We start from the raw sequence: 23,751 nt of genomic DNA on the forward strand, positions 1-23,751 counted from the left end.
ATACATTCTGAAACTACTGTCATTGTGGTATGTGATTAAGTTATCATGAACTTTGAGAACATATCAATTCTTCTACACAGCTTCATTTGTGGCATTCATTTTCTTCACTGCATCCAGAGGTTCTGATGTCACACCTTCCTCCATACTCTATTACCTCTCCTTCTCTCCAACACCTTCCCAAAGGCTGAATTTAGAAATTATGATAAATTTATCTTTAAATGCAGCTGAAAAGTCAGTGGAGGATGAATTTGGTATCCCCTTAACTTATGTGTGTTATAAAAAAGTGATCTGGGTAGGATCACTGGGTCAGTGATAAAAACCTGCAGGTACTCAGGAGTAGAACATAGTTCTGAAATAAATAGGAAGGCAGGAAATGGAAGGATCTATTTTATAACAGTAGACATTGATCCCTGCAACAAGGGGGAAGAAGGTGAGATATTATTTCAGTTCTTTATTTATGTGGTCAGTCTAATAGAGTCAGTTTTAAAAAGGAAAAACCCAGAAAATACAATTTATCTGACAGCATCATAACCATGAAAGATTTTAATGTCATAGAGCTGAGTCAGCACTGGAGTGTGGCTGAAGAGAGAAACTCTATGGAAGGAAGCAAAAGTTTACCATCAGAGCAATGCAGGAATCTGTTTTGGATCAGGCCACACCCCTGTACCTACTCTGGAAAGCAATCTAACTCACCCAATGCAGCAGCTGAATCTTAAGAAGGAAAGGCTGATGTGTAACATGCTGATTATTACAATGCTCAATTACAATTCCTCACAGGAATAGCAAAGAGCTGCTAGAGATCATGAACTTCATGCCATCCTAGCACCAAAGGAAATGTTCCTAATTGTGACTGTCTCAGGTTTCTTACTCAGAAAGAAAAGCTCAACATGCTACTTAATTTTATCAATGTGGTTCACGCATCTGTGCTGATTGACATAATTACTATTTGCTGCATCCTCTTTTCAAAACATTTTAAACCTCACAGGGAAGCCAGAATCCATTCTTTTTGTATTGTAAGACATCACATTTCTGTTTAACCCCTGAGGCCAACTCCTCTTTGGGTGTCCTGATCAATTTTGATGAGAAAGTACAGAAAACCAGTTTCATGCTTGTGACACACTCATTGCTAAAAGTTGACACCTCCCATCCACTCAGTTTCCTGATTTCAAGAAATTGGGCTTAAAGTGCCAGAAATTGGATATTATTAAAACTTTCTCCATAACATCACAAACACTTCAGTACCAAGTACTCTGTTCCTGTTATGTATTTGCCATAGTTATGACACCATGGTGTCCCCTCTGTGTTGGGGATGTTCTCTGTCCTTCACAGGTAAACTGGACAACTTTTAGAGCTGTGCAATATTCATACTGCACTTCAGTCCAAGGGAACAGATAAATAATCCAGCTAAGGAGGAGACTGTCCTGTAGCTGTACCACCCTTCAGTGGGATAAAGACCCCATCATTCAGCAGCTGACCTGGGAGTTGCTCAACACAGATTCTCAGGAGCCCTAACTGCAGCACAAAACATAACCATTACCATTTGGGCAGCATTTTACCTTTCTTGTTCCCAGTCCTTAATAAACAAAAATGTTATGTTCTACAATGCCATTTCCCAGTCCCACCAGTCAGACCTCTAGTCTCCAAGCCATGAGAAATAATTCACTAAGGAACTCGCAGTTATATATTAAAACAAACAAACAAAAAAATTAGAAGAGGTTGGCAAGGACACAAACAGAGTGCCAGAAAATACCATCTAGCCATTTCATTTCATTGTAAAAATCAGTTTCCTCCCAAGGGAACATGAAAACCATCCAAACAGAAGCTGCAACAACTTGTAAAATCCCCAGTGATGGGAAACACCTGCCTTCCATTGTGCACACACTACTGACTTCTGCCCCTCTGTTGCTGCTTAGATGCATGTGTCCTTGTTCAAAAAGGAATTATGACCTTTAACCTAATTTACACAAGAATGGAGGTCAAATTGCTTCACCTGTATGTATCTACTTATTGCACACCTTTTTCTGACAGAACTCCTATCCTTTATCAGGGAAACACAAAGGAGAGCTACTAAGGGAAAGGCAGCAGATGGTGACAAGACAACCAAGATTGCAATGAGATCTCTCAAAGTAGACAAAGAGAGTCTATCCAAAGCCTAAGACTGCATCTTTTCAGCCTCCTTTCCTAGCATTTGCATGTAAAATATTTCAACAAATTCTAGTAGTAAAGAATAAAAAATCCAAATATATGCAAATACATGAAGAGTTCTGAAAAGGCAGGTTTTGGTGTGGAGTTGGGGTTTGGTTGGTTTGGTTTTGGGTGGTTGTTGGGTTTTTCTTTGAGTATTACAAGCACCTGTCCATTAGGCACCTCTAGTGTCAGCTCTTGCCAAGGCAGCAGGCTGCTGCCCTGCTGCTGCAGCACCCAGTGCCTATCAGATTTCTTTCATGACTGCAGTGAAGTGGCGCTTCCCATCTAAATACAACATGGACTCTGAAATAAAGGGGAGAACAGAGAGAAGCACATTAGCACCTTAGTATCAATACTGGGCAAGTACAACTAAACAGACTGGCAAAAAGAAGTAATCCACACTGTCATCAAAGCATAAAACCTATGTGGTTTGCCATGAAATCCTGTTGAATTATTTAAATGCCAATAGTTCAATTATTAAAATGATCAGTGTTCCAAGAGAAACAAAGTCCTCTTTTCTACAACATTGTGATGACAACATATTAATGGGATACTTGCCTCCATATGTCTTAGGTACAACTTGTGGGACCTCATTTTCTGATATAAATGTAAAATGGAAAATATTGGTAGTGTGGTGCTCCTTGGTATTTGCATTGTAAACTTCACTGTGTACTCGAATTTGGATGTAGTTTTTTTCTGTGTAACAGACCTACACAGTTAAAACAAGAGTTAGAGATTGTAATTTATCACCAGTGCTGAAAACTGTAACAGATTTCATTACATCATTTAACAAGAAAAGTCACACACTCTCATTACACATTGTTCATTATCAGTGAGTAGCACTGGTGACAGCAAAGACAAGGTTTGTTCCTTTTCAAAAGGAAATCAACTCCTACCTGTCCAGAAAGCAGTAACAAGGATCCAACTTCAACTGGCTTCTGAAACATGATATCATCAACAGATACAATAAAGGGTCTGGAACCCCTGAGGAAACAAAAGAGAAATTTCTTCTCAAGAATAAAAGGGATGTTTGCAAAAATTTAAAGTATCTACTTGTCAGCATTTTAATGAAGGTTACTAGAGAATAAATCTCTTCTTAAGAGAGGTTACAGGAAGTGTAAGGAGTTATGTCATCACTGGAGGAAATCTCTCACACCAATGAAGTCCACACTTTCTAAGGATACATTACTGCACCATTATTGTATCTTATGACTTATACTTGCTGGACAATCTTCAAGCCATCATTGCTCAGGCATAAGTTTTTCAAGTACTGACACAAACCACTTAACTTGATATCAGGCTTTGCATAGCCCATTAAACTTATATAGACCTTTGCTGGGTGATGACTTCAGTCACACTTCCTAAGCTCAAGCAGTTAACAGAAGAAGTTTAGAACCCACTCCTCTTGTCTACTGAATGCAAAGATGTAATATTTATTTAATAGAATAAATATGTTATATGGTTATAAAGTCCATCTCAATAGCTTGGTAAGATAAAAGAAAACAGAAAATTCATGTATTTTTTATCTTGACAAGTAATGCTTAAAACCCAAGCTCCAAGGAGCAAGATGCCAATCTCTTTGTAAATATGATAGATGCTCCAAGTACAGCAGCTCTGCACACTAATAGTGCACGATTCCACCAGACACCTAAGTTTTTTCAGCTCAGATTATCATTAGGTTGGTTAGCTTGGGTTCCCAACCCCTGTGTATGAGCAAAATGCTCTGGATTATATAAATATTGCAGGTCCACAACTCACCCATAGCTGCAAGCAGTTGCCCATCCCAGTTCAAACGCCTTTCTCATGAGAAAACCCCCAAAGATCCTATTGAAGATGTTCCGTTCCTGCACAAAGAAACAAATACCAAATGCTTTTCAAAGCCTTGTGTTGAAGTCTGCACTTCAATTCACACTATTTAACAGAAGTCCCAATACCTGAATGTATAAAAAGCACTACTGAAATATGTATGCAAAATTCAAAATGCCCAAGGCAACTTTACTTAATAGGAGCTCATCCGACTAATTTGGCAGCAGAAGATAACAATTCAAAATTGTATCAGCAACCAAAGGCCAAACTTTTGCAAACACTTTGCAAAGGAACTTCTTTACACAGAATGAACAGTCTGGTAAGAAAACAAGGTCATTTAAAAATCGTCCATTTTGCAGTAGTAATCCAAACAAACAACAAAAAACTGGCAAAAGAAACTAGGCTCTAAATTCCAAGGACCACAGAAGCCAAACAAAATAATGGTTTGATTAATTTTAGGCAAAAATTCATAGTCATAGAATGGTTTGGGTTGGAAGGGATCTTAAAGACATCTAGTTCCAACCTCCCTACCATAAGGGACACCTTGCACTAGACCAGGTTGCTCAGAGCCCCACCTAGTGTGGCTCTGAACATTTCTAGAGATGGGGCATCCACAAATTCTCTGGGCAACCTGTTCCAGAGCCTTACCACAATCACAGTAAAAATTTCTTCCTAATACCTGTTCCGAACCTCTCCTCTTTCAGTTTAAAGCCATTACTCCTTGTTCTTTCACTGTGTCCCTGTAAAAATTCTCTCTCAAAGTTACTTCTTAAGTAACCTTCTGTAATTCATTAATATTTTTCAAAATACCTCAGGATGGCAAATCTGCAGGCCTTTTAGTTTTGCATCTTCCATCCACACTGAATTGGGTGGCAGTTTACGACTCCGGAAACTCACTGTCCTTTGGAAGAGACAATAAACTTTACAGTCCACAGAATTAGCAGAATTCAGCATGCCAAAAAAGCAGAAACAGCAAATGCAGACACATACTAAAGAAAGCCACAAAAATATAGAACACCTAAATAAACCCAAAACAGAAATGGTATCGCTAAACACTGTTCCAGCTGACCTCGAAGCCTTATCTAAAGCTGTCCTTTGATTTGTTACTGCAATAAACTTATGCTCCTGATCTTTCAAAAACTTCTGCTATTGTGCAAGTTTATGTGAATGAAGAGGCTTGAGAAAGGTACATGAAAGAAAAGATAAATCACAACCACAAAGTGCACTCTTTGTCAGAAAAGCCTTGCTCTGCTTTTTAAGTCATAATAGGAAATAAAAGCACACAGTGAGCTAATGGAATAATTCAACATCAAACACACAGACAGTTTTTGAAGTTTTAAAACCCAGACAGAAGTACAACCACTAATTTTAAGAGAAAGCAGGTCTGCCTTTGGTAAATAGCTCTAAAATAACAATTGTATAGGCTAATAAGTTAAAGAAATGATAAATTATTGTAAATACAACACTGCACTAATGTAACTAAACATTGTTCTATCACTGTTGGCATCAGATGACTTCACACCAATCTCAAGTATAAGAAAAGCATGCTAGCAACTCCCTCAAATAATGTTGTCAGATACTGTATTTAAAACACATTGCAAGGTTATTTGGTTAAAAGGTGACCAGTTCCTGCCCTCACCATTTTTAAAATTAGATATCATGGCAGAAAACTGATTTGCAAGTCCTGAGTGCAAAACCATTCAATTCTCTTATCTGCTTAAACATTATTAACATTTTTCCTCAAAATTATTCCTAATAGCTTGTTTAGAACAACAGATGATTGCTCTAAGAGCTGTAGTTTTCATATCAACGTTTGTACCTGCATTTCAAATAAATTGCCACAGAATTTAAATGTACATTTATTCCACACTACTCTGTTATGAATGCCCACTCAAAAGGCAATTTTGTCTTTCACAAGATGTCAGTTCTCTTTCACCCTCCCCTTCTTGCCTTGTGTCCAGTGTGTTAAGGAATATGTCATGCACAATGTTTCTTTCTTCTGCAGTGGGAGCCATTTTCAGCAAGGAAGCAGTGCTAAATTCTATCCTCTTCAACTTGTTCACTGAATATTTAAAAAAACAAAAACAAAAACCATAGAATTAAAGGCCAAAGAGAAAAACAAATAATAGCTCTGAAGATTTTAACCTGAAATCAACCATCTTGCCATTATTTTTCCTTTTCCCCCATAAGCTGAAAGCTGTAACTTCATGGTGCTATAGATCCAAAGAGAAATTTGGCTCCAAAGAGAATTTTGACTGCAGTGAAATAAAAATAAAGCAGAAGTTCACTAGTACCCACCAATGTGATGAAGAACTTCTACACATATTTTATGACAGCCACACACTGTTCCAACAGATAACTTGAGTACTGCCCTCAAAGTACAGAACATATTTAACAAGAAACCCTACAGAACAATCAGCTTCAGGTTTTGCCAATGGTACAAAATGAAAGTTTATGACAGAACTCATTACCATAAGCTACAGTGATTGAAATTTTAACTTATAAGATCTTCTGTCCAGTTTATTCAGCCTTCAGTGTTTTTCTAATTCTCCACTTAAAACCCCAGCTTGAAACAAATGAGGATGGAGCTACATGCTCCTTCCCCTGCTCTCCCACTTTTTTTTCCCTGAGTTTCTTTCCAAAAGGACCATGGGGACCCAGACAGGTGAGGAGCTGTGATGTCCTGCAGGCCCACCATGGGGTAATCAGCTGGCCAGAGTATTAGGAGCCCCTGTGCTGCACTCAGATCCAAAGCGGGGGGAGCATCTTGCCAAGGGAGAAGTCCAGAGGGTGTGCAGAGCACATCAGGAGTGTCTGTCAGTTTAGCCAAAGAATTTCCAAGCATGTGGTAGCAGGCTTTTCAACTCTCTTACTCTACTGACACAAATGAGACAGAACAAAAATCTGATTTTAAACAAATTTGGAACATTTCTAAGTAGCAGAACTCCTGAACTTTGCTTCCTCCCAGCTGTTAAGTTGAAACTGAGGCAGATGTGCATACTACCAGGAAATATGACATACATTCCCCTTGCTTGAAGATTTCTTCCTCCTCAGGGCTCTCAGGAATGAGTGGATTAACAAATGCTGGCCTATGGACAGGAAGTTTTTTTTAAGTTACAAATTTTACAAGAATTTGTCCCATAAATACATTGTAACAGTCTTCCATTTCTGTTTACATACAGAGTAAAGATGTAATTACATACTTCAGGTTATATGATAAAAATAAATATGGCTGCCAACACAATATGACATTAGCTTTAAGTCTGAAGGGGCAGTTAAATGATCCAACCACTACCTAGTGCAATCAGGAAAGAGAAAGTGACACATCAATGCTTCATAAGAAGCTAAAATTGTACTCATAAATTATAATGAAAATTGTTTAAGAATAAAGCTGTTCAGAAACTCAGCAAATCAAACATGATCTAGGATAATCTAAACCAAAAGTAGACTGGTACCATTCCTCCTGGAATAGAAGAAGCACAGTGCTGTAGCCAGCAAGTGTTTTTATAATCTACATGCTCCCTTGACAGCCTTATCAACAGCCAAAAGCTGTTTACCACGTGTACCCCTTACCAAAGATTATGACATGCCTTGAGCACAACATTTCTATGTTTATTCTACTGCAAAAATAAGTTCACTTAACCTAATTATATAACATTTAATTATTTGCACAAGTAGAGACAAACACTTATTTTCAAGAACTGCTCTTCCCCATAGTTTCTAATTATTATATTTTAACTTTCAACATTTATACAAATGCACACACACACACAGAGACCTGCTGAACAATTCACCTCTACCCCCAGCCTTTACTTGGGCTGGCAACAAGAGGCCGAGAGGCGCTTTTTTCTTACAACAAACTGATCTTTCCTGGTTTGCTAAACCTCTGGATTTTGGACATCCACCAGCTCCTTCTCCATCACAAAGCTCATTTTCCCTCAGCTCAGCACACATCTACATCAGCTCTCCTGGCCAAGCCCCAAGCTGCTGAGATGAAGTTTCCCAAAGCCACACAACACTGTTCCTGTGGGGCTACAGCCAAACTGACATATCCTGTACCTCTCTGAAGGGTTTTGACCTCACATAAACACCCTCCTTATATGGACAGAATGCTTCCAAAATACAGCTGGCTTGGGGCCAGCTAGCTTGTACAACTGCCAAGGAACTTTGCATCTATCTGCACAAGTCCATGTAGGCTTGTCCTCAGTCAATCTGCTACTGTGTAATTACATCAGGTTTGATGTCATTATTTTGAAAAATTAGTCTTTAAAATGGGAACCACAATATCATTTGTTTTCTTAATGTATAGTATATTCACTATATATATTTTTTCTTCAAATCTGAAGAAAAAAACCCTAGAAACTACTTCTAATGTTATCAGGACCACACAATTATATCAAGTAAAACCCCTTCATTAAACACATCTTTGTTAAATAAAAGCAATTATTTAAGCTAATTAGAAAAAGAGAAATGTTTATTACTTGGGCAGGCTATATAGGAAAGAGGTAAGGATTACAGCCAATTTTTCTGATGCTGGAGTCATAAACCTAAAGGGCAACTGAGCAGCCTTTTATTCTAATAGCTAAGGAATTATAAAGTAAAACCAGAAAAATAACAAAATAAATGTCTGGGGTTTTTTAATGTTCTGTTGGAATACTTACCAGTTTCATTTTAGTTACACAAGCAAGTTTTAACCTGAATTATTCTGATGACACCTATTAAGTGTCTGTTGGGGAATTAATGGTATTAATCACTCAAAGACTATTTAACCACTGAAACTCAATCATTAATTCAAACAACTACTAGAATGCAGGTGGGTTTCTAGCATTCACCTCTGTGTTCATTCAGACCAGTCACTTAAACACAGAAAAATCTGGTTTAAAAAAAAGGGTCAGATCCCAAGACTACCAGTAATTCCTGGTATCACAACTGCTAAAGTCTGAAGTTTGTCACAGGGAAGTTAACACCTGCCAGCAGAAAGCATCAGCTATGTGGTTTATTTACCACCTACATTACAAGGCTTCTACACATACAGAGCAAGCAGCCATGTTTGCCATTCTCAGCACAAGTCAGGAAAGTCTTCCCATCCTACAAGTTACCATTTGTTCTCTGGGTCCCGGGCCACCATGACAAAGGTTGCATCTAACACAGGGCTGTAATCCCCATCATGTTGCTAAAAGAGACAGGGAAAATACATTACTGAACTCTAAAATTGGGAATTTGCTTAGCAAGCTATTTAGTTGACATAAACTATTCAATCATACTGTTAATTCTGCTTGCTTTCACATTCTGTCATTCCTTCCAACACCTCTCACAATCAGTCAAAGACAAGGAAATAAAACTTTCATTTCAGGAATTCTGCAATGTAAACATTTACCAGGGAATGCTTCTTAAAAACTTTGAGCAAGGAGGGGAGGAAATCAACACAGTCATTGTAAAAGGACCCACTTAACCTTTACTCTGAGAAATACCATAGCTTTTTTTTTATATATACCACTAATTGCCACTAATGCCAGCACTGTAAGGAGTTCAGAACAAAAAGGTGTAACATTAGCTTCTATATCAGAGACTTAAGGACAACAACTGAATTTTTAAAATGCACCTGTTTACCAGAATTATCATAGAATCACAGAATTATTTGGGTTTGAAGGATCCTTAAATACATCCTGTTCCAATCCCCCTGCCATGGGCAGGGACACCTCCCAAGATCAGGTGGCTCAAAGCCCCATTCAACCCAGCCTTGAACACTTCCAGTGTGGGGCATCTCTACTTCTCTGGGCAACCTGTTCCAGTACCTCACTGTCCTCACAGTAAATAATTTCTTCCCACTATCTCATCTAAACCCATTCTCTCAGCCTGAAGCCATCCCCCCTTGTCCTGTCACTTTATGCTCCTGTAAATTCTCCCTGAGGCAACCTCATGCCTGTTGTAAGATGGAGAGAAGTGACAGGAACCAACCTGCAGCATGTGCATCCTCACTTCCATGGAGGTCTTCCCAACCCAAGAAACATTGCCTGTGAATTTGATGTCACAGTCTGGACGTATAATCTTCTGGCACAAATCTACAAGGCAAACATTAGGGGTTGCTGGAGACAGATCACTCACAATTAATACTAGACAGGCCAGATTTCCTAGGACCTTTATGTGATCTGAAAGTGGCAACACACACAAAGACAGTCCAGAAAAGACAATTGTTGCAAGGGTCCACACTGCTCGTCTGCAGTTTCTGCCTCTGCAGACTTTAGAAGCCAGAACAGGAGTAGGCAGAGGTGGACAGCAGACCCAAGGGAGTGTTCAGCAGAACAGGCAACACAAGCAAGGTCCAGCTCACCAGAACAAACACTGTTCAGTAATGAAGCTAAGAATCTGCACACCAAAATAAAACTAAACACAAAAGCCCAGGAACCATGTAAGTTGCATTTTGAAGGGAAATTACATTAAATGCTGAAAAGCATCTACGGAAGCCTCTTCCCACCTCTTGTCAACAAAAGCCAGAAAACTTCAAAGCTAAAACAAGATGAAGTGAATTAATAGGAGTGAAAAAGGTATCCTCAATAACAACCATGAGAAGGCAGTAGCTGATGAAAGAGTAAGACAAGCAGATGAAACTATTGTATTTACTGAATTGCCACTTACTGATTTTATCCACCAGAGCTGTAACTATGGACAAAGGAGACCTTTGCTGCATTTCCTGTTTGGTGTGAGTGTAGCAGATAAGGACTGTGAAGAGATCAAAAATGGAGCCAGCTCTTTAACAAAACCTTAAGTGGAGCAGATCAAAGTCATCTTTGCAAAGCATAAGAAAACACAAACTAAAGTATCCTACTATGGGAGAGCAGAGCTTCCACATCTTCATGTATGCAACAGATGGGATTGCTATAAAGAAAACAGCAGCAGCTATCTCAGTTTTATGCATATTTACTTACTACAAAGATAAATTTAACTAAGCATTTTAAACCAGTTCATCACTTGACTTCCAATCCCACACAATCTCTTTACTCTACCTCTGCAGCTCCCTGTCTCAGACTCTCCTAGCTTCTATTTTGATTTCATGAAGGTTGTCCAAGGACACATGCTATCTGAGGACTTTTTAAATACTGATTCCTTCAAAGAGGTGGAGATTAAATAAACTGTGCCTTACAGGCACAAAACCATAGTCAGAGGTATTTATCACACTGCAATTACTACTAGCCAAACCACTATTTAAACTAATCAGCTTTGCTCATAAGAGCACATCCAAGTAAACAGACTCCTTGGAGTAATTCAAGGCTGCAAATATGTTTTTTTTCTAGTGTTCATGTAATTTTCACTCAATACAGATCTTCATTATCAAAAGTATCTGTTGTGTACTTAGTGAGATAAGAGAGAAGGAATCCCCATATGGACCATACACTTCAGAGCTGGACTTAATGATCCCTGTGGGGCCCTTCCAACCAGAATATTCTGTGATCTGTGATCTGGAAGATCTCCATCCTTCCCAGTAATCTAAGACTTTTTTCCCTATGTTTACTGAAGTCACAATTCTAAAACCTCTTAAGTCTATCAACTTATTATATCAATATGACCACCCTGAATACTGTTTAACTGGGACAGAATCTTGATGAACCCAAAACAATACATCCCCAGTGGAACTGACTGAAGCCCAGTATGAGTGTAAACAAAGTAAAGACATTCTGTGCTGTCACAGGAAAAAAATTAGATCTTCACAGAATTCTGGGGAAATTAAACAAGGCACAGAATGAAAAACAGGCTCATCTCATCTAACAATGTACATGCTTTTATTCATTCATTCATTCATTTCTTTCTCTGCCTTCCTCAATTTTGTCCATCTGGACTCTCAGAAGGAACAGAAAAAAAGATGTTCTATTCAAAACTTCCCCTTAATAAGTACTTAATTCTTTGTCAAAAACCTCCATCAAAAAGCTCCCAACCAGTTATGGAACTAGGATGAAGGAGGAAGTCACCTGGTGATGTTTTAAGAAAAAAATATCTCCCAGTTCTACTAACAACCCCACACTTATAACACAAAAGAAAAAGATGGTGAACTTTCAAGACCATAAATAAATAAAAAGCATTCATTTTTTTTCTCCTAACTCATTAAATAACTGAGTTGGTTTTATCCTTAACAACAATTTGCAGAACCCCAGAACATACACCAATTGTTTTTCATTTGTTCTCAATGGATACATTACATGCTTTCCAGATTATACTCTCTTCTTCTAAAAAAGGAATGTAAAGATATTTGCATCTCATTAATTGTTGGTGTTTGTGGCCATTTTGGTTGAGATTTTTTTTACAATTAAAAAAAAATCATAAGTTTTCATTTTCAATATGCACTCTGCAAATTTTCTCTGAGTTCACACTGAAAATGCAAATTCATCATTTAGGATCACTTTTCAGTAAACTATTTTTGTAGCTGGTCCTTTAAAAATCTGACAGAGGCAGGAAGCCAAACAACTTTGCATCCATCTATTCTTTATCATCCTTCCTTCTCTTTCAGTACCAGAGTCTTCTTTTTTTCCTTCCCTTCTGAGATGGCAGAATTATGGGTTTCCCTCCAAGGCCCTACTGTGTCACACCAACGTGCTCAGCAGTAACCAAACTCACTTTGCGCAGCCTTTTCCAGGGCATAGGTACATACCTCCTAAACTGTCAAGATCTTCAAGTATCCTTCCAAACCTGCAATATAGGAGGTTGACAATTTAATAATTACACACATGGCAAACAGAAGTTAACAGTTTCCTGTAGGTGTAACATGGTTGCTTTGTTACCTTACACTGTTATATACATTCAGGTATTTTTCTCTTATTTCAGGCTGACTTCCTAAAGGCAGAATAACTTCCAAGTAGCTATCCTTCATTCTCCTAGGAGGGAGGTCTTCCTGCCGTTTTGCCAGTAAAGTATGGAGAGCTTTTCTTTCTTGCATGGCTTGCACATGATCCCTGGTAAGAAAAAAACTTTTACTCTGAAGTACAACAAGAGAACTGAAACCCTAACTAAAAGATGTCACATCAATGATGATCAAAGTTAAAACCAAATATAGATATAGCAAGACACAGTGAGCGTGCCTTGAAAAGAAAGTGAAATGCACAAAATGAGAGATGTTAAGCAAGACCACCACAGAAATCTTTTAAATAGTTTGTGTACAAGTGGCAAGTGCACACTTCACACTAATGAGATGAACAAAATGCATCTAATTCTGAATGCTACCAAAATCATTCCCCTTGAAAAGAACAGATCACACTAATTTAACCCATGAGGTTTTGTGAATATTCATGTCTTTCAGAGCTACGGTACCACACATCTTCCACACTGCCAATTTTAAAGGACTGACCATTCAATTTACAATCTCTCCAAAGAAGTAAGGTAGATGCACAGTGTTGGCTAGCACTAATGACAAGTGAACTAATCTGCTAAGACTTGCCATCATTCATAGGTGAATTCATTTCTAAAAACTGATCCTTTGCAGCATCAGTTCTAAGAGCAAGCTAAAAGACAAAGAAAACTAACCTACTTTTCTTTCTCTATTCCTACACAGACATCTTAAAATTACAGAAAGTTACAGAAAAAAAACAACACAGAAAAGGTGAACAATTTCTTCAGAGTTGCTTTTCCAGCACCACCAAGTCAGAGGGGCTGCAACTCTCCCAGTGGAGAAGAGACCACCTTACTGTCACTTCTTTCCCCCACACTGATTCCTTGCACAGGTACCCACAAGATGTAACAGTCTTGCCCAACATGCTCTCTTACCCGTTCCAAAGCTCCCTTCCCTTAAAAGTGCAACCTGACTGAATAAAGCAAGTATTTAATAACATCCCTAGAATCAATACCCATCTATTAAAAACCTAAGGGTTAAACATGCAACAGTTCTGGTTGCATAAAGCCAAGCAGTAAGCAAAAATATGGATCCATTTCATAGAGCAAGAGAATGCATAAAACACAAAACAACCAAACTTAATGGTAAATTTCTGGCTGTGTGCCATTCCTTCAAGTTGTGCTTGCTGCATTGCTGAGATTTCAGTGACATTGTGTTTAATACAACCAATTAAAAAAAAAAAAGAAGAAGAAGAAATAAAGAAAACAACAGAAAACCTTTTCACCAAAAAGAAATTTTGTCTTATGTTTTGACTTTGGATGAATTCTGGGTATTAGCCACTTAATGTGAAGGCTTACTTGACTGAGTATTACTTCAGAAAGTCAAGCTTCAACATATTTATATTACCTCTTTTCTGATTAATAAGCTTCAGGGAAAGGCAAATAATCCATGATCAAAGAGAGTAAAAGTCAAGCAGAAAACTTCAGTTAGTTTCATTTGTTTGTTTGTTTTAAACATGAGATGTGGTTTACTTCATCTGGGAAACATGATTACCATGCAGTTTACAGGAAACAGAAAGGTAACAGCCTCCTGCAGAGGGTTAATGTTTAAAGTTATGCCACTAAACAGAAATGGAATATTACTGGGTGACTAAAGAAAGATGCAAGGTCCAAGATGATGCATCTTAATGCTTTTTCAGAAAGCTTTTTCCAAGTTCTTTCAGTGAAAGGCTTAAAAAAATTAATCAGAAAGTAAATCAGAAATTTGTCTACAAACATAAAGAAACCTAACAATAAAAATTTAACTATATTCTGTTTTCACCAGCTCCATCCTGGGTCCTCTGAGGTCAGCAGCAGAATTCTTGATTTCCACCTGAGAATGTGTTCTTCAATATGCAGAAGTATTAGGCTCAAAGCAGTAACATTTTTCAACAAATACTGTTACACACTGCAGTACTACTTGTACAGTAACAATAATTCATCTAAATATTAACTAGCACCTCCCCTAAACATTCTGAGGAATGTTTATATATTTCTGAAATAGCCAAAATTCCATCTAGACTACATTTAACAATTAACAGACTAATAGTTTTAACTACAAGTACAAAAACAGAATAAACACATAAGCAAGATGCTTCTTTTTCATAATAACTAGATAATGCCACTGGCCTTTACAAGAAAAATCACAACCCAAAGTCTCCTTTTAGCAAAATCAATGGTTAAGGATGTTCCTTCAACATCCTCTCTCCCAGCATTCCAGATATGTGTACATCAGTCCTTCCCCAGCTCCCTTTTCAGAACCCCTCTCAGGCTGTTCCTCAGACTTGTCCTCTTTAGTCATTCTGTGGCCTAACTCAGTTAAATTCCCAGCTGTTCAGTCTCCACATGTATCAACTCTTTGTCACTCTATTTTTAAAGTGGGCTCTCTCAGGCTACACAATCCATGTCCACCAAACCTCTCTGTATTTAGCCTGGCATTCTCAAGCACTGCCATCTGTGCTCTCCCTGGCTTTACTTCTTCATGGCAGCTAAAGGATGCATTAATCTGCAAACCATTTCTGCTGTATTTTGTACAGTATGACACAAGTATCTGCCTAAGAAAAACATTGCTGTGGTGATCCTGACCTCAGTCTGCTCTCCCTCCAGGATGGGAGCAGTGTGTGAAACAAAATAGATGGAAGATCAGACTTGACCAGAGCCCTCTAAAAATCTTGATTCTCAAATGGCATTTCCATATGGCATCATTCCTCCTCAGCCATTCAGGGATGTGGGAAAGGCTTTTGCATAAACAATTTCTAGGGTCCTTTCTAGCTGACTTGATGAAAAGTTCAAGCCCCCTCATGCTTAGATACTACGCTTACTAAGCAAAAATCAGGTTCCCAGATTCAGGCATTTTTACTAGAATGACTGAAGCTGTGTTTAGATAAACTGACTCAGAAGGCTGGGACACATCAAACACTTCACCCAGGCACATCTGTCTTCATTTCCCTATCACTGCACAAAGTGGGAAAAAATAGCTCAGCAAACACAGCCAAAATTAACAAAACACATGGGACCAACCAAACTGCAATGTGTAATTCCTCCAGACTGCTAAATTGACTCTTCTAGGCTCTAACAGCAGAGGGTTTCAGTCAATTCTGGCTTTTTCAATGTAATGGAGGGGAAGGAAAGTAACTTGAATAAAGTCAAACCAGCAATTATTTAAAGTATAGGTAAATTAATCAAAAATTAAGTTAGGGCAGACAAAGGAAATGCTCAAGATGCTCCTGATTAAAGAGACTCAGATCCCAAGCTGACAATTTTCCAAAGAGACACAGGTGCCATTCAGAATGCAGCCTGGTACACAGTACAAGCTCAGCTACCTCTGAATCCAGTGCAGGAGAAATCCACCATGTAGGCAATCCACCTAGAGATAACTCAGGAGGTACCAGCAACACAGCAGTGACAGCCAGACTCCACAGCTCCTAACTCCCACTGGACTCAAAGCTAGTAGGACAATCTTGTAAGCACCAAGATCAGATATTTTGTTTCTACCAGAGAAATCTTAGAAATTTGTGATCCACAAAGTATCAATTCAGAAGCTTTGTTTCAATTACCTTTTACTTCCCCTGACAATAAGTAACTATGGCTAACTTCCACTACCACAACCCTGAGCTCCACCTTGGTATCACAAATGAAGTAAAATACATGGAATGCACACTGTACCTCCAGTTGGTAGATGCTCCCACTATATCCCTCAATTTGCTCCGCACTGGAAAAAAAAGAAATCAAAGCAAATCAAGCTTAGTGCTGCAAGTGATAAACATGAGGTTGCCTGGTGTTAAAGGCACAATCCTCATCCCAGAAGAGGAAAATTAAGCAAATTCATGCAAATAGCAGCCCAGAAATGAAAGTTTGGCCAAATTCAGTGCTGCTGTTAGTAGGCATATCACAGGAATGGGCTGAGTAACATGATGCCATAGCTTATTGCATATAGGCAGCAAAGAGTGTTTGTTAGTGCAATCAGTCACCTCCAGTGCTAATTAACAGCTGAAAGACAGCATGGATCAAGATTAGATTGGGGAATTTTGATGTGAAAATATTAAGCCTAAACACAAACTGTGGAGATAACACAAATCAGAAAGTCATAAAAGAACATAAAAGGGAAGAGTGCAGCTGGGAAATGGAATGAGGAGAATACCAATTAAATAATCCCACCCACGGAGGCAGGCAGTATCAGCAGACTGGTTCTTGCCAGCAAGGTTTCATAGCCCAAATTTTTAGCAGTCTGAAAGAACACAGTGTTAAAACACTGAAGACAGGCCTGTACAACTTATTCTGGCCCTGTTTGCACTCTCAGAGGTAACAGTAGTTCTGCACAAGTTTTTCCTAAATGTCAAGAATAATGTACATAATCATTTTCTCTACTCTTTCTCAGATGAGATTAAGTGTGCTAAGGTCCCATCAAATTTATCAAACTACTCCATGGCTGGTGAATGTTGGCTATTTGGACACATCTGAAAACAAGCAGCAACAATTCCCAAGCTCAGAAGAGAAGCTGAGAATTGTATAGAAGAGATCCCTTGCTTATATACAAAGATCTTTTACACCAGGGGGTTCAAATATTAGGGACACACCAAGGAAGAGCAACCAAAAAATATCCAGAATTTCCTGGTGAAATTGAAAGAGGCTGCTGGTGAGTCACAAGCTGATCCTTTATCAGGCTTGGCACTTTTCAAACTAAATGCCTGATCAGAGTATTCACAGTGATCAGCAAGCTGGCCTATAAACCCTGGAGGAGCCCAGCTGAATTCCTAGGATTGAAATCACATTCCACTCTCTCAGTCAGATCTGCCCAGCTCGGCTCCCCTCCTGCTCAGTCACTTCAGCTTCTGCCCAAGTCCCCCCACACCACCACTACTGCTGTACCCCAAACCTCCCTTCCCTGCAGCACCCTCAGCCCCAGGCCCTGCACTCCCAGCCTGTTTCTGCTCTGCCTGCCTGCCAGAGCAGCACCAGCCTGAGCCAGAGGCAGGCAAGGCAATGCCTGCAGCCAGCACATGGATGCAGGGACTCACCAACAGCCAGCAAACACCAGCATCCATGCCTGACCCCAGCACCAGCTCTGGCACCCTAACAGATCTCTCATTTGGAAGCCAATTTTCACAAAATTTGTGGAAATTTGTTTCTCTTTGAGACTGCTGGCTCATCTACTTTGGCTGACATCAACAAAAGGTTCTGGAAGATGAGGAAGACAAGAAGATAGGCAGACAAAGACAAAAAAATAGATAGCTTAGACCTCATTTCTTTAGAAAATTAGGCTAAAAACATATTTTGAAATTAGAAGACTTCTACTACTAATTCTAAGAACAAAAAAAAAATTTCAAGGAAAGAACCTGATTGAAAATCTTGAAAGTTGATTTCTTTTGGAAACAGGGAAGGTCTGATTCCTTTTTCCTTAAGCAGCAGCAGGCTTGCTTACAGAATAGGTATTACTTTCTTGTTACTCATACTCCACCTGTGAAGCTGCCATAGCATGCATTTGATCAATACAGTGTTATCAGAAACACTGTTACAGCTTCTAGAACACAAAACCTCAATTTTTCAACAGTGTGCTGGGATGGACAGGGAATAAACAGCACTTTTTCTTTGTTTAAACTAAATTAATCTTCTTTTTCATCTCTAAAGAGGTAAAAAGCTCTGAAAAAAATCTCGGGTCCAAACCTGCAAAAATTAATATAAGCTGTTAGTCCCATTTAATACATCTGATTTCAGGTTTAGGTATAAAAATAAATATTTTCCAGGCTGAGAACACATTAAAATTTTTATCTTAGCATAAAATGTAAAGCATTTCTAAATGTTGTCAAGCCAAATCTAGTCCATTTTATGGTTCATAAGTACATGGGTTTCAACTTTTTCCTTTTTTCCCTCCTGGGAAGACTATCCTGCTCTTCTAGATATTAGAAATTTAAGTAAGTAACAACAGAAATTTAAGTAAAAAAATTAAGTACAAGAATGTATAAGCTATTTCTTTTTTTGTCTGGCAAATGTCTCAAGTGTGTAAAACAGTCACAGCAAATGGGACCTCTCCATCATGCTCACATAGCAGGTTGCACAGTATCTCCTAAACTGGCATCAGTGGATCATCAATGCCACAGCAGCAGGGCCTGGGTTTATTTGCACTGTGCTGTGGAAGAGGACACGAGGAGGGCAGCTGGACAAGACACTGCATTCATCTCTAGCAGTGAGACCCATGGCCCTCGTGCTGATGCCTCCCCAGCTGCATCCAGGTCCAGGAAGAACACCAGCTTTGGTACAGAGCTTGCTCTGCACTGAGGCTCAAACTGGATGCAGATTCAAATGTCTAAAATGAAGCAAAGTACTGCAGGAGCTGCTGCCTGTGAGAGATTTTGTATCCCACAAGCCTCTTAGAAATGTTTTATCCAGCACTGCAGACAGAGTGTGCTGACAGAGATTTAGTGCAACACTGCCACAATTAAGATCAGGACCATTCACCAAAGGCAAGGGGGCTTTAAGCAAGGCAACAGAGAAGAATAACAGCACCTCATTTTTCATCAGTGCTAAAGTAAGGACAAACAGTAGCTGAGTAAGTTTAGTGTTATAGCAAATAGTTTAATATGTACAAATTACCACAACACACCATTATTCACATGAATGGGTGACTGTCCTGTGGAGCACAAAACACAGGTTATATTAACAATGAAAAGAAACAATGCAATTTACATCTACTAAGGAGTTACCTGATTATTCTACCTGCTTCAGTTCTGTTTAGGCAGATCTTCCTTAACTTTAGTAACTGCAGGCAATCTATCCTTGCCTGATTTACAGTCAGTGTCCTTTTGTTCTCAGCTCAGTTTGTCCTTTCCTTTCAAGCCAGCTTTCCAGTTCCCTGTCCACTGACTCTGTGTGGCATCTGCTTGCAGTGTAACCCCAAATAGTTCTTCAAACTCAGGGCTACCATGTACTGCTGACAAACAGTGTTAACTTTGGAAAGATATCTGTAGCATTTTTCAGGAAATGGGATGAGAGTTTTTTCAGAGGAAAATTCCAAAGTCTTGCTTTGTGTAGCCTTTGGGAGAGCCATGGAAAAAGTGAGGGCATTCACAATGGGAACCAAAAATTATGAAAAGGAAGCACGTGAAAAACTAGTAAGAAAAAGTATCTGGTGTTTTGTGAAAGCATGGATACCAAATTGAAGGTATAGTTTACACAACACTAGAATAGGTTACATATCAGCAAAACCTTGAATTTGAACAATTTTGTAACAGAATCTCAAATGTTTACAGTTATTGTAGTCCACAAAATATTAGCACCCCTTGGAGTACCAGATAAAAACCACTGTTTCACTGTTTTTACTGGCCTTCTAGATGGCATCATTTCCAAATATTCAAATAAACACTCAGGAAAAGCTGCAAGTATGCAACATCATGTATCCTTGCTTCACTCCTTTAACCTCCTAAATTGCCATTTATTAACAACAATGAAAATAAGTTCTCTAAAACAAATAACCCTCATTTTTTCTTTTATTGGATAACCAGTAACTGTTGGTGTCTTCTGTTTAGAGAACAAAGGAAAAAAGAAGATCTCAGAAAGAAGCAGAACTCCATGAAAGAATTACTTGTACCTGGCTCCAGCCTTTTTCCTCCTGCCCTTTTCAAAGTACAAGGGATTGGAATGCAAGAAAACCTTTTTAAAAGCTTCTGAAACAGGAGCATTATGGTTTATCACTATTAGAGCACTGAAACAACCTTTCAACACAAAGCTCTATTGACAAGAGCAATTTCACGAGGCAATGCTGCTGATCCGATTAAAAGATTTCTACAAGTTTGTGAAATTGACAGGATTGACAGATTAAAAGTTCTGTAAGGCATTATTTCCACTCAATTCCCCATTTTTTGGCCATTCTCTCCAGTCTCATTGTACCTATCTGCACTATCAGGCTTGCTATCAAGACCCAAGCTGAGCAGCAGTTATGCTGCCAGAAAAGAACCAAGCTCTGCCAAGGCTGAAGAACCAGAGGAGCCTCAAAATCTGCAGTTTCAATGATTATGGATATTTGTGCCATCCACCTGCAAACACCCAGTGATTGTCTGCTGCTTCCTGAACACCACTACTATGAGCTAACAGACAAGGGCACGTTCATTAATCAAACCATACTAATACATGCAGGGACACCACCTGGAAAAATAAACTCCTCAGTATCATCATTAAATCTTTCAGAGCACAGCCATCTACCTTACCTTCAGACATGTCAGGAAGCCCTGGAGAGGCACTGGTCCCAGAAGTGAGCATCCTAGCCAGAACAGAAGGAAGCTTCCTCATGATGCACAACCTGTAGGCAGAGCAGAAGAATTTAGTGTCATTAAAAATAATCCCAGGAAAATAATTTGGGATTTAATTTTGGAATTATTCTGGTGACTTCAGAAACAGCAGTCCTTATTTTCAGCTTGATTTTCAACACTAGATACTATTGGTGCAAGAGTACCAAGACAGTTGAAATTCCAACTGACACCTTTTGTTATCTAAAAACAAGAATGAAGAATGCTTCCCTGGCAGTAATTGTTCTCTTCACTGACTATTCAGATGCCCAAGACAACCAGCTTAGACTCAACACCAGCTTCTACCCTGTAGTATCTTAAGGCAGATGGGGTCCATGTGCCTCTAGGAAATCATCCACGACCCTAAGCATACACTTCTGCACTTGGCTGGTGTGCATAGCAGTGGAAGGAGGAATATACCAAAATGGATTTCACAAGGCCTCACAAGCAGTCCCATTCAGCTAAGACTGGTTTTCTCCTCCATGGCTTAGTGCTGCAGAAACCCAAAAAGCCTAAAGCGCAGGACATAAACCTCTTAGCCATTAAGGAAGAAGGAACAACCGTGAAACCCTTCAGAGAATGTAATCCACCCACAATTCACCAAGTGTTCTACAAGGTAACTAGCCAGCACTACTCCTCTAGGCAAGCATAACTGTGCTAAGAAAAACACACAGAGGGTGTGTGTAAACTCCCTTGTGAGAATTCACAGCATCATCATGACAAGGAATATGGATTGCTGGTCCTTTTATTTCCTTCCTGTGGGACTGAGGTTCCACCTCAAGAAAGGCAAGGTGGCAGGTCCTCAGGCACCAACAGAAAAGCAAGGCCATTCACACATCTCTATCTCTCTCTCCCCTTCATGCATACCTACACTATCTACACATGTGCATCATGTACACACAAGCCTTCACTGCCTGCAGATGTTAAGTCCTCATGGAGGACTTAAAAGAGTAAACGGGAACATAAACACACACACAAAAAAAAACCCCTCCGAAGGCAGCAGAGTCCCGTATGCACAGGAATGACGTGGACGGCAATGTGAAACGCCTCTGGGAGTGCTGCAGCCCGGGGGCTCGCTCGGTGTGTCACGGTAGGGCCAGCAAATTCCTTCCCGGCACAGCCTCAGCCCCTGGGCTCGGTGTGTCACGGCAGGGCCAACAAACGCGCTCCCGGCACAGCCGCAGCCCCTGGGCTCGCTCAGTGTGTCACGGCAGGGCCAGCAAACGCCTCCCGGCACAGCCGCAGCCCCTGGGCTCGGTGTGTCACGGCAGGCCAGCAAACGCCTCCCGGCACAGCCGCAGCCCCTGGGCTCGGTGTGTCACGGCAGGCCAGCAAACGCGCTCCCGGTACAGCCGCAGCCCCTGGGCTCGCTCAGTGTGTCACGGCAGGGCCAGCAAACGCACCCCCGGCACAGCCGCAGCCCGCAGGGCCCCTCACGCCCGCTGCCCCAGCCCGGCCCAGGCGCCGCGCCCGAGCCCGCGCTGCCCGCGGTGCTGTTCATGTTTCGGGGTGCCCCGCCCTGGCCGCGCCCCGAGCCCCTCATGGCGGAGCGTGGCCCGGCCGCGGAGCGAGGCTCGGGCACGGCCTCCCTGCCCAGGCCCCGGCCCGGGCCCACCGGGAGCACCATCTCTCCCGGCCGCCATTCCCCACCCGCGCCGCAGGACGCGCCTTACCGGGTGGGCAGCATGGTGCTCGCCGGGGCCGTCACCGCGGGGCCGCGCCTGCCGCAGCCACACGGTCCTGCCGCACCGGCCACTCGCGGCTCGCCGCGCACGGAACGGGCTCAGGGCCGCCCGCAGCTGGAAGCCCTCCCTCCGTCGGGATCCCCGGGTGGCACCGCCCGGCCCGGGCCTGCCCCGTGTCCCCGTGGCAGCGCGGCCGCTCCCCGGGGCGGAGGTTGGGGCAGGACACCGTTAGTCGTCGGGCGGGCCAGGCAGAGCGGGCGGGCCCTGCCGGGACTCGCTCTTAATAAACATCGTTATTTTTTCTTTTTAATGCTCCGTTTTTCCACTGTGCCGTGAGTAAGGCGGGCTGGCGGCGCTCAGCTGGGCGCTGTGCCCGGAGCCTGAGGCGCGCCCCGAGCCGTCACACGGCCGGGGGGAACACGGCCTCCTGCCCCGGCCCGTCACTTGGTGGCACTGCTAGGGATGGTAACGGTGAACCTCGGAATTTCCTAACGGGGAGAGGTTTAAAACCTTGAAGAGTGACATTATCACCCTGTACAATTCCTGAAAGGAGGGAGTAGCCAGGTGGGGATCAGCCTCTTCTCCCCCGCAACCAGCGACAGGAAGAGAGGACACAGTCTTACTATGACTTCCAGTCTCCCAGCTGCGCCAGGGGAGATTTAGGTTGGACATTAGGCAGAGCAATTTCTTCACGGAAAGGGTGTTTAGACTTTGGAATGGACTGCCCAGGGAGGTTGCTGGAGTAACCGTCCCTAGAAGTGTTTAGGAAAAAAACTGGGTGTGGCACTCAGTGCCCTGATCTGGTTGATAGGTTCGTGTGCGGTCACAGGTTGAACTCGATAATCTCAGGTCTTTTCCAACCTAATTGATTTTGTGAAAATAGAGCTGTGGTAAATAAGCTGTGTGCTTTGCATAGGCAAATAATCAACAAGTTCAATTAA

At 40.9% G+C, this 23,751-nt stretch overlaps 1 protein-coding gene across 3 annotated transcripts; it reads right to left on the reverse strand.

The window, feature by feature from the left end:
- Window positions 1-1,199: 1,199 nt before the first annotated feature.
- On the reverse strand, window positions 1,200-23,242 carry ACOT9 (acyl-CoA thioesterase 9). Of its 3 annotated transcripts, XM_054272236.1 has the most exons (16): window positions 22,799-23,242; window positions 21,048-21,139; window positions 19,448-19,474; window positions 16,513-16,558; window positions 12,765-12,935; window positions 12,635-12,672; window positions 10,630-10,713; window positions 9,952-10,055; window positions 9,093-9,166; window positions 7,015-7,082; window positions 5,944-6,055; window positions 4,804-4,894; window positions 3,946-4,031; window positions 3,084-3,171; window positions 2,746-2,896; window positions 1,200-2,490 (listed from the first exon to the last, which is right to left on the reverse strand). In XM_054272236.1, the coding sequence occupies exons 1-16, from the start codon at window positions 22,810-22,812 to the stop codon at window positions 2,432-2,434; spliced, it is 1,305 nt and encodes a 434-aa protein (XP_054128211.1). In that variant the 5' UTR covers window positions 22,813-23,242; the 3' UTR covers window positions 1,200-2,431. The 3 variants fall into 3 exon arrangements, with proteins under 3 accessions (XP_054128211.1, XP_054128212.1, XP_054128213.1); XM_054272237.1 differs by lacking the exon at window positions 19,448-19,474; XM_054272238.1 differs by lacking the exons at window positions 16,513-16,558; window positions 19,448-19,474; window positions 22,799-23,242 and having other exon boundaries at window positions 21,048-21,133.
- Between the last annotated feature and the right edge of the window lie 509 nt (window positions 23,243-23,751).

The sequence above is a fragment of the Melozone crissalis genome, unplaced genomic scaffold (assembly GCF_028551555.1).
Source record: "Melozone crissalis strain CALT ecotype California unplaced genomic scaffold, PUWL_Pcris_2 ptg000013l_1, whole genome shotgun sequence".
NCBI classification, from domain to species: Eukaryota; Metazoa; Chordata; class Aves; order Passeriformes; family Passerellidae; genus Melozone; species Melozone crissalis.

What these genes read in the sequence shown, in the direction of transcription:
- ACOT9 (XM_054272236.1), bottom strand. An exon ending in AGCTCTGGTGGATAAAATCA is followed by an intron (nt 10,056 to 10,629) that starts GTAAGTGGCAAT and finishes TTTGCCTTGTAG; the next exon opens with ATTTGTGCCAGAAGATTATA. An exon ending in CGGGACCCAGAGAACAAATG is followed by an intron (nt 7,083 to 9,092) that starts GTAACTTGTAGG and finishes TCCTGTCCATAG; the next exon opens with GCCAGCATTTGTTAATCCAC.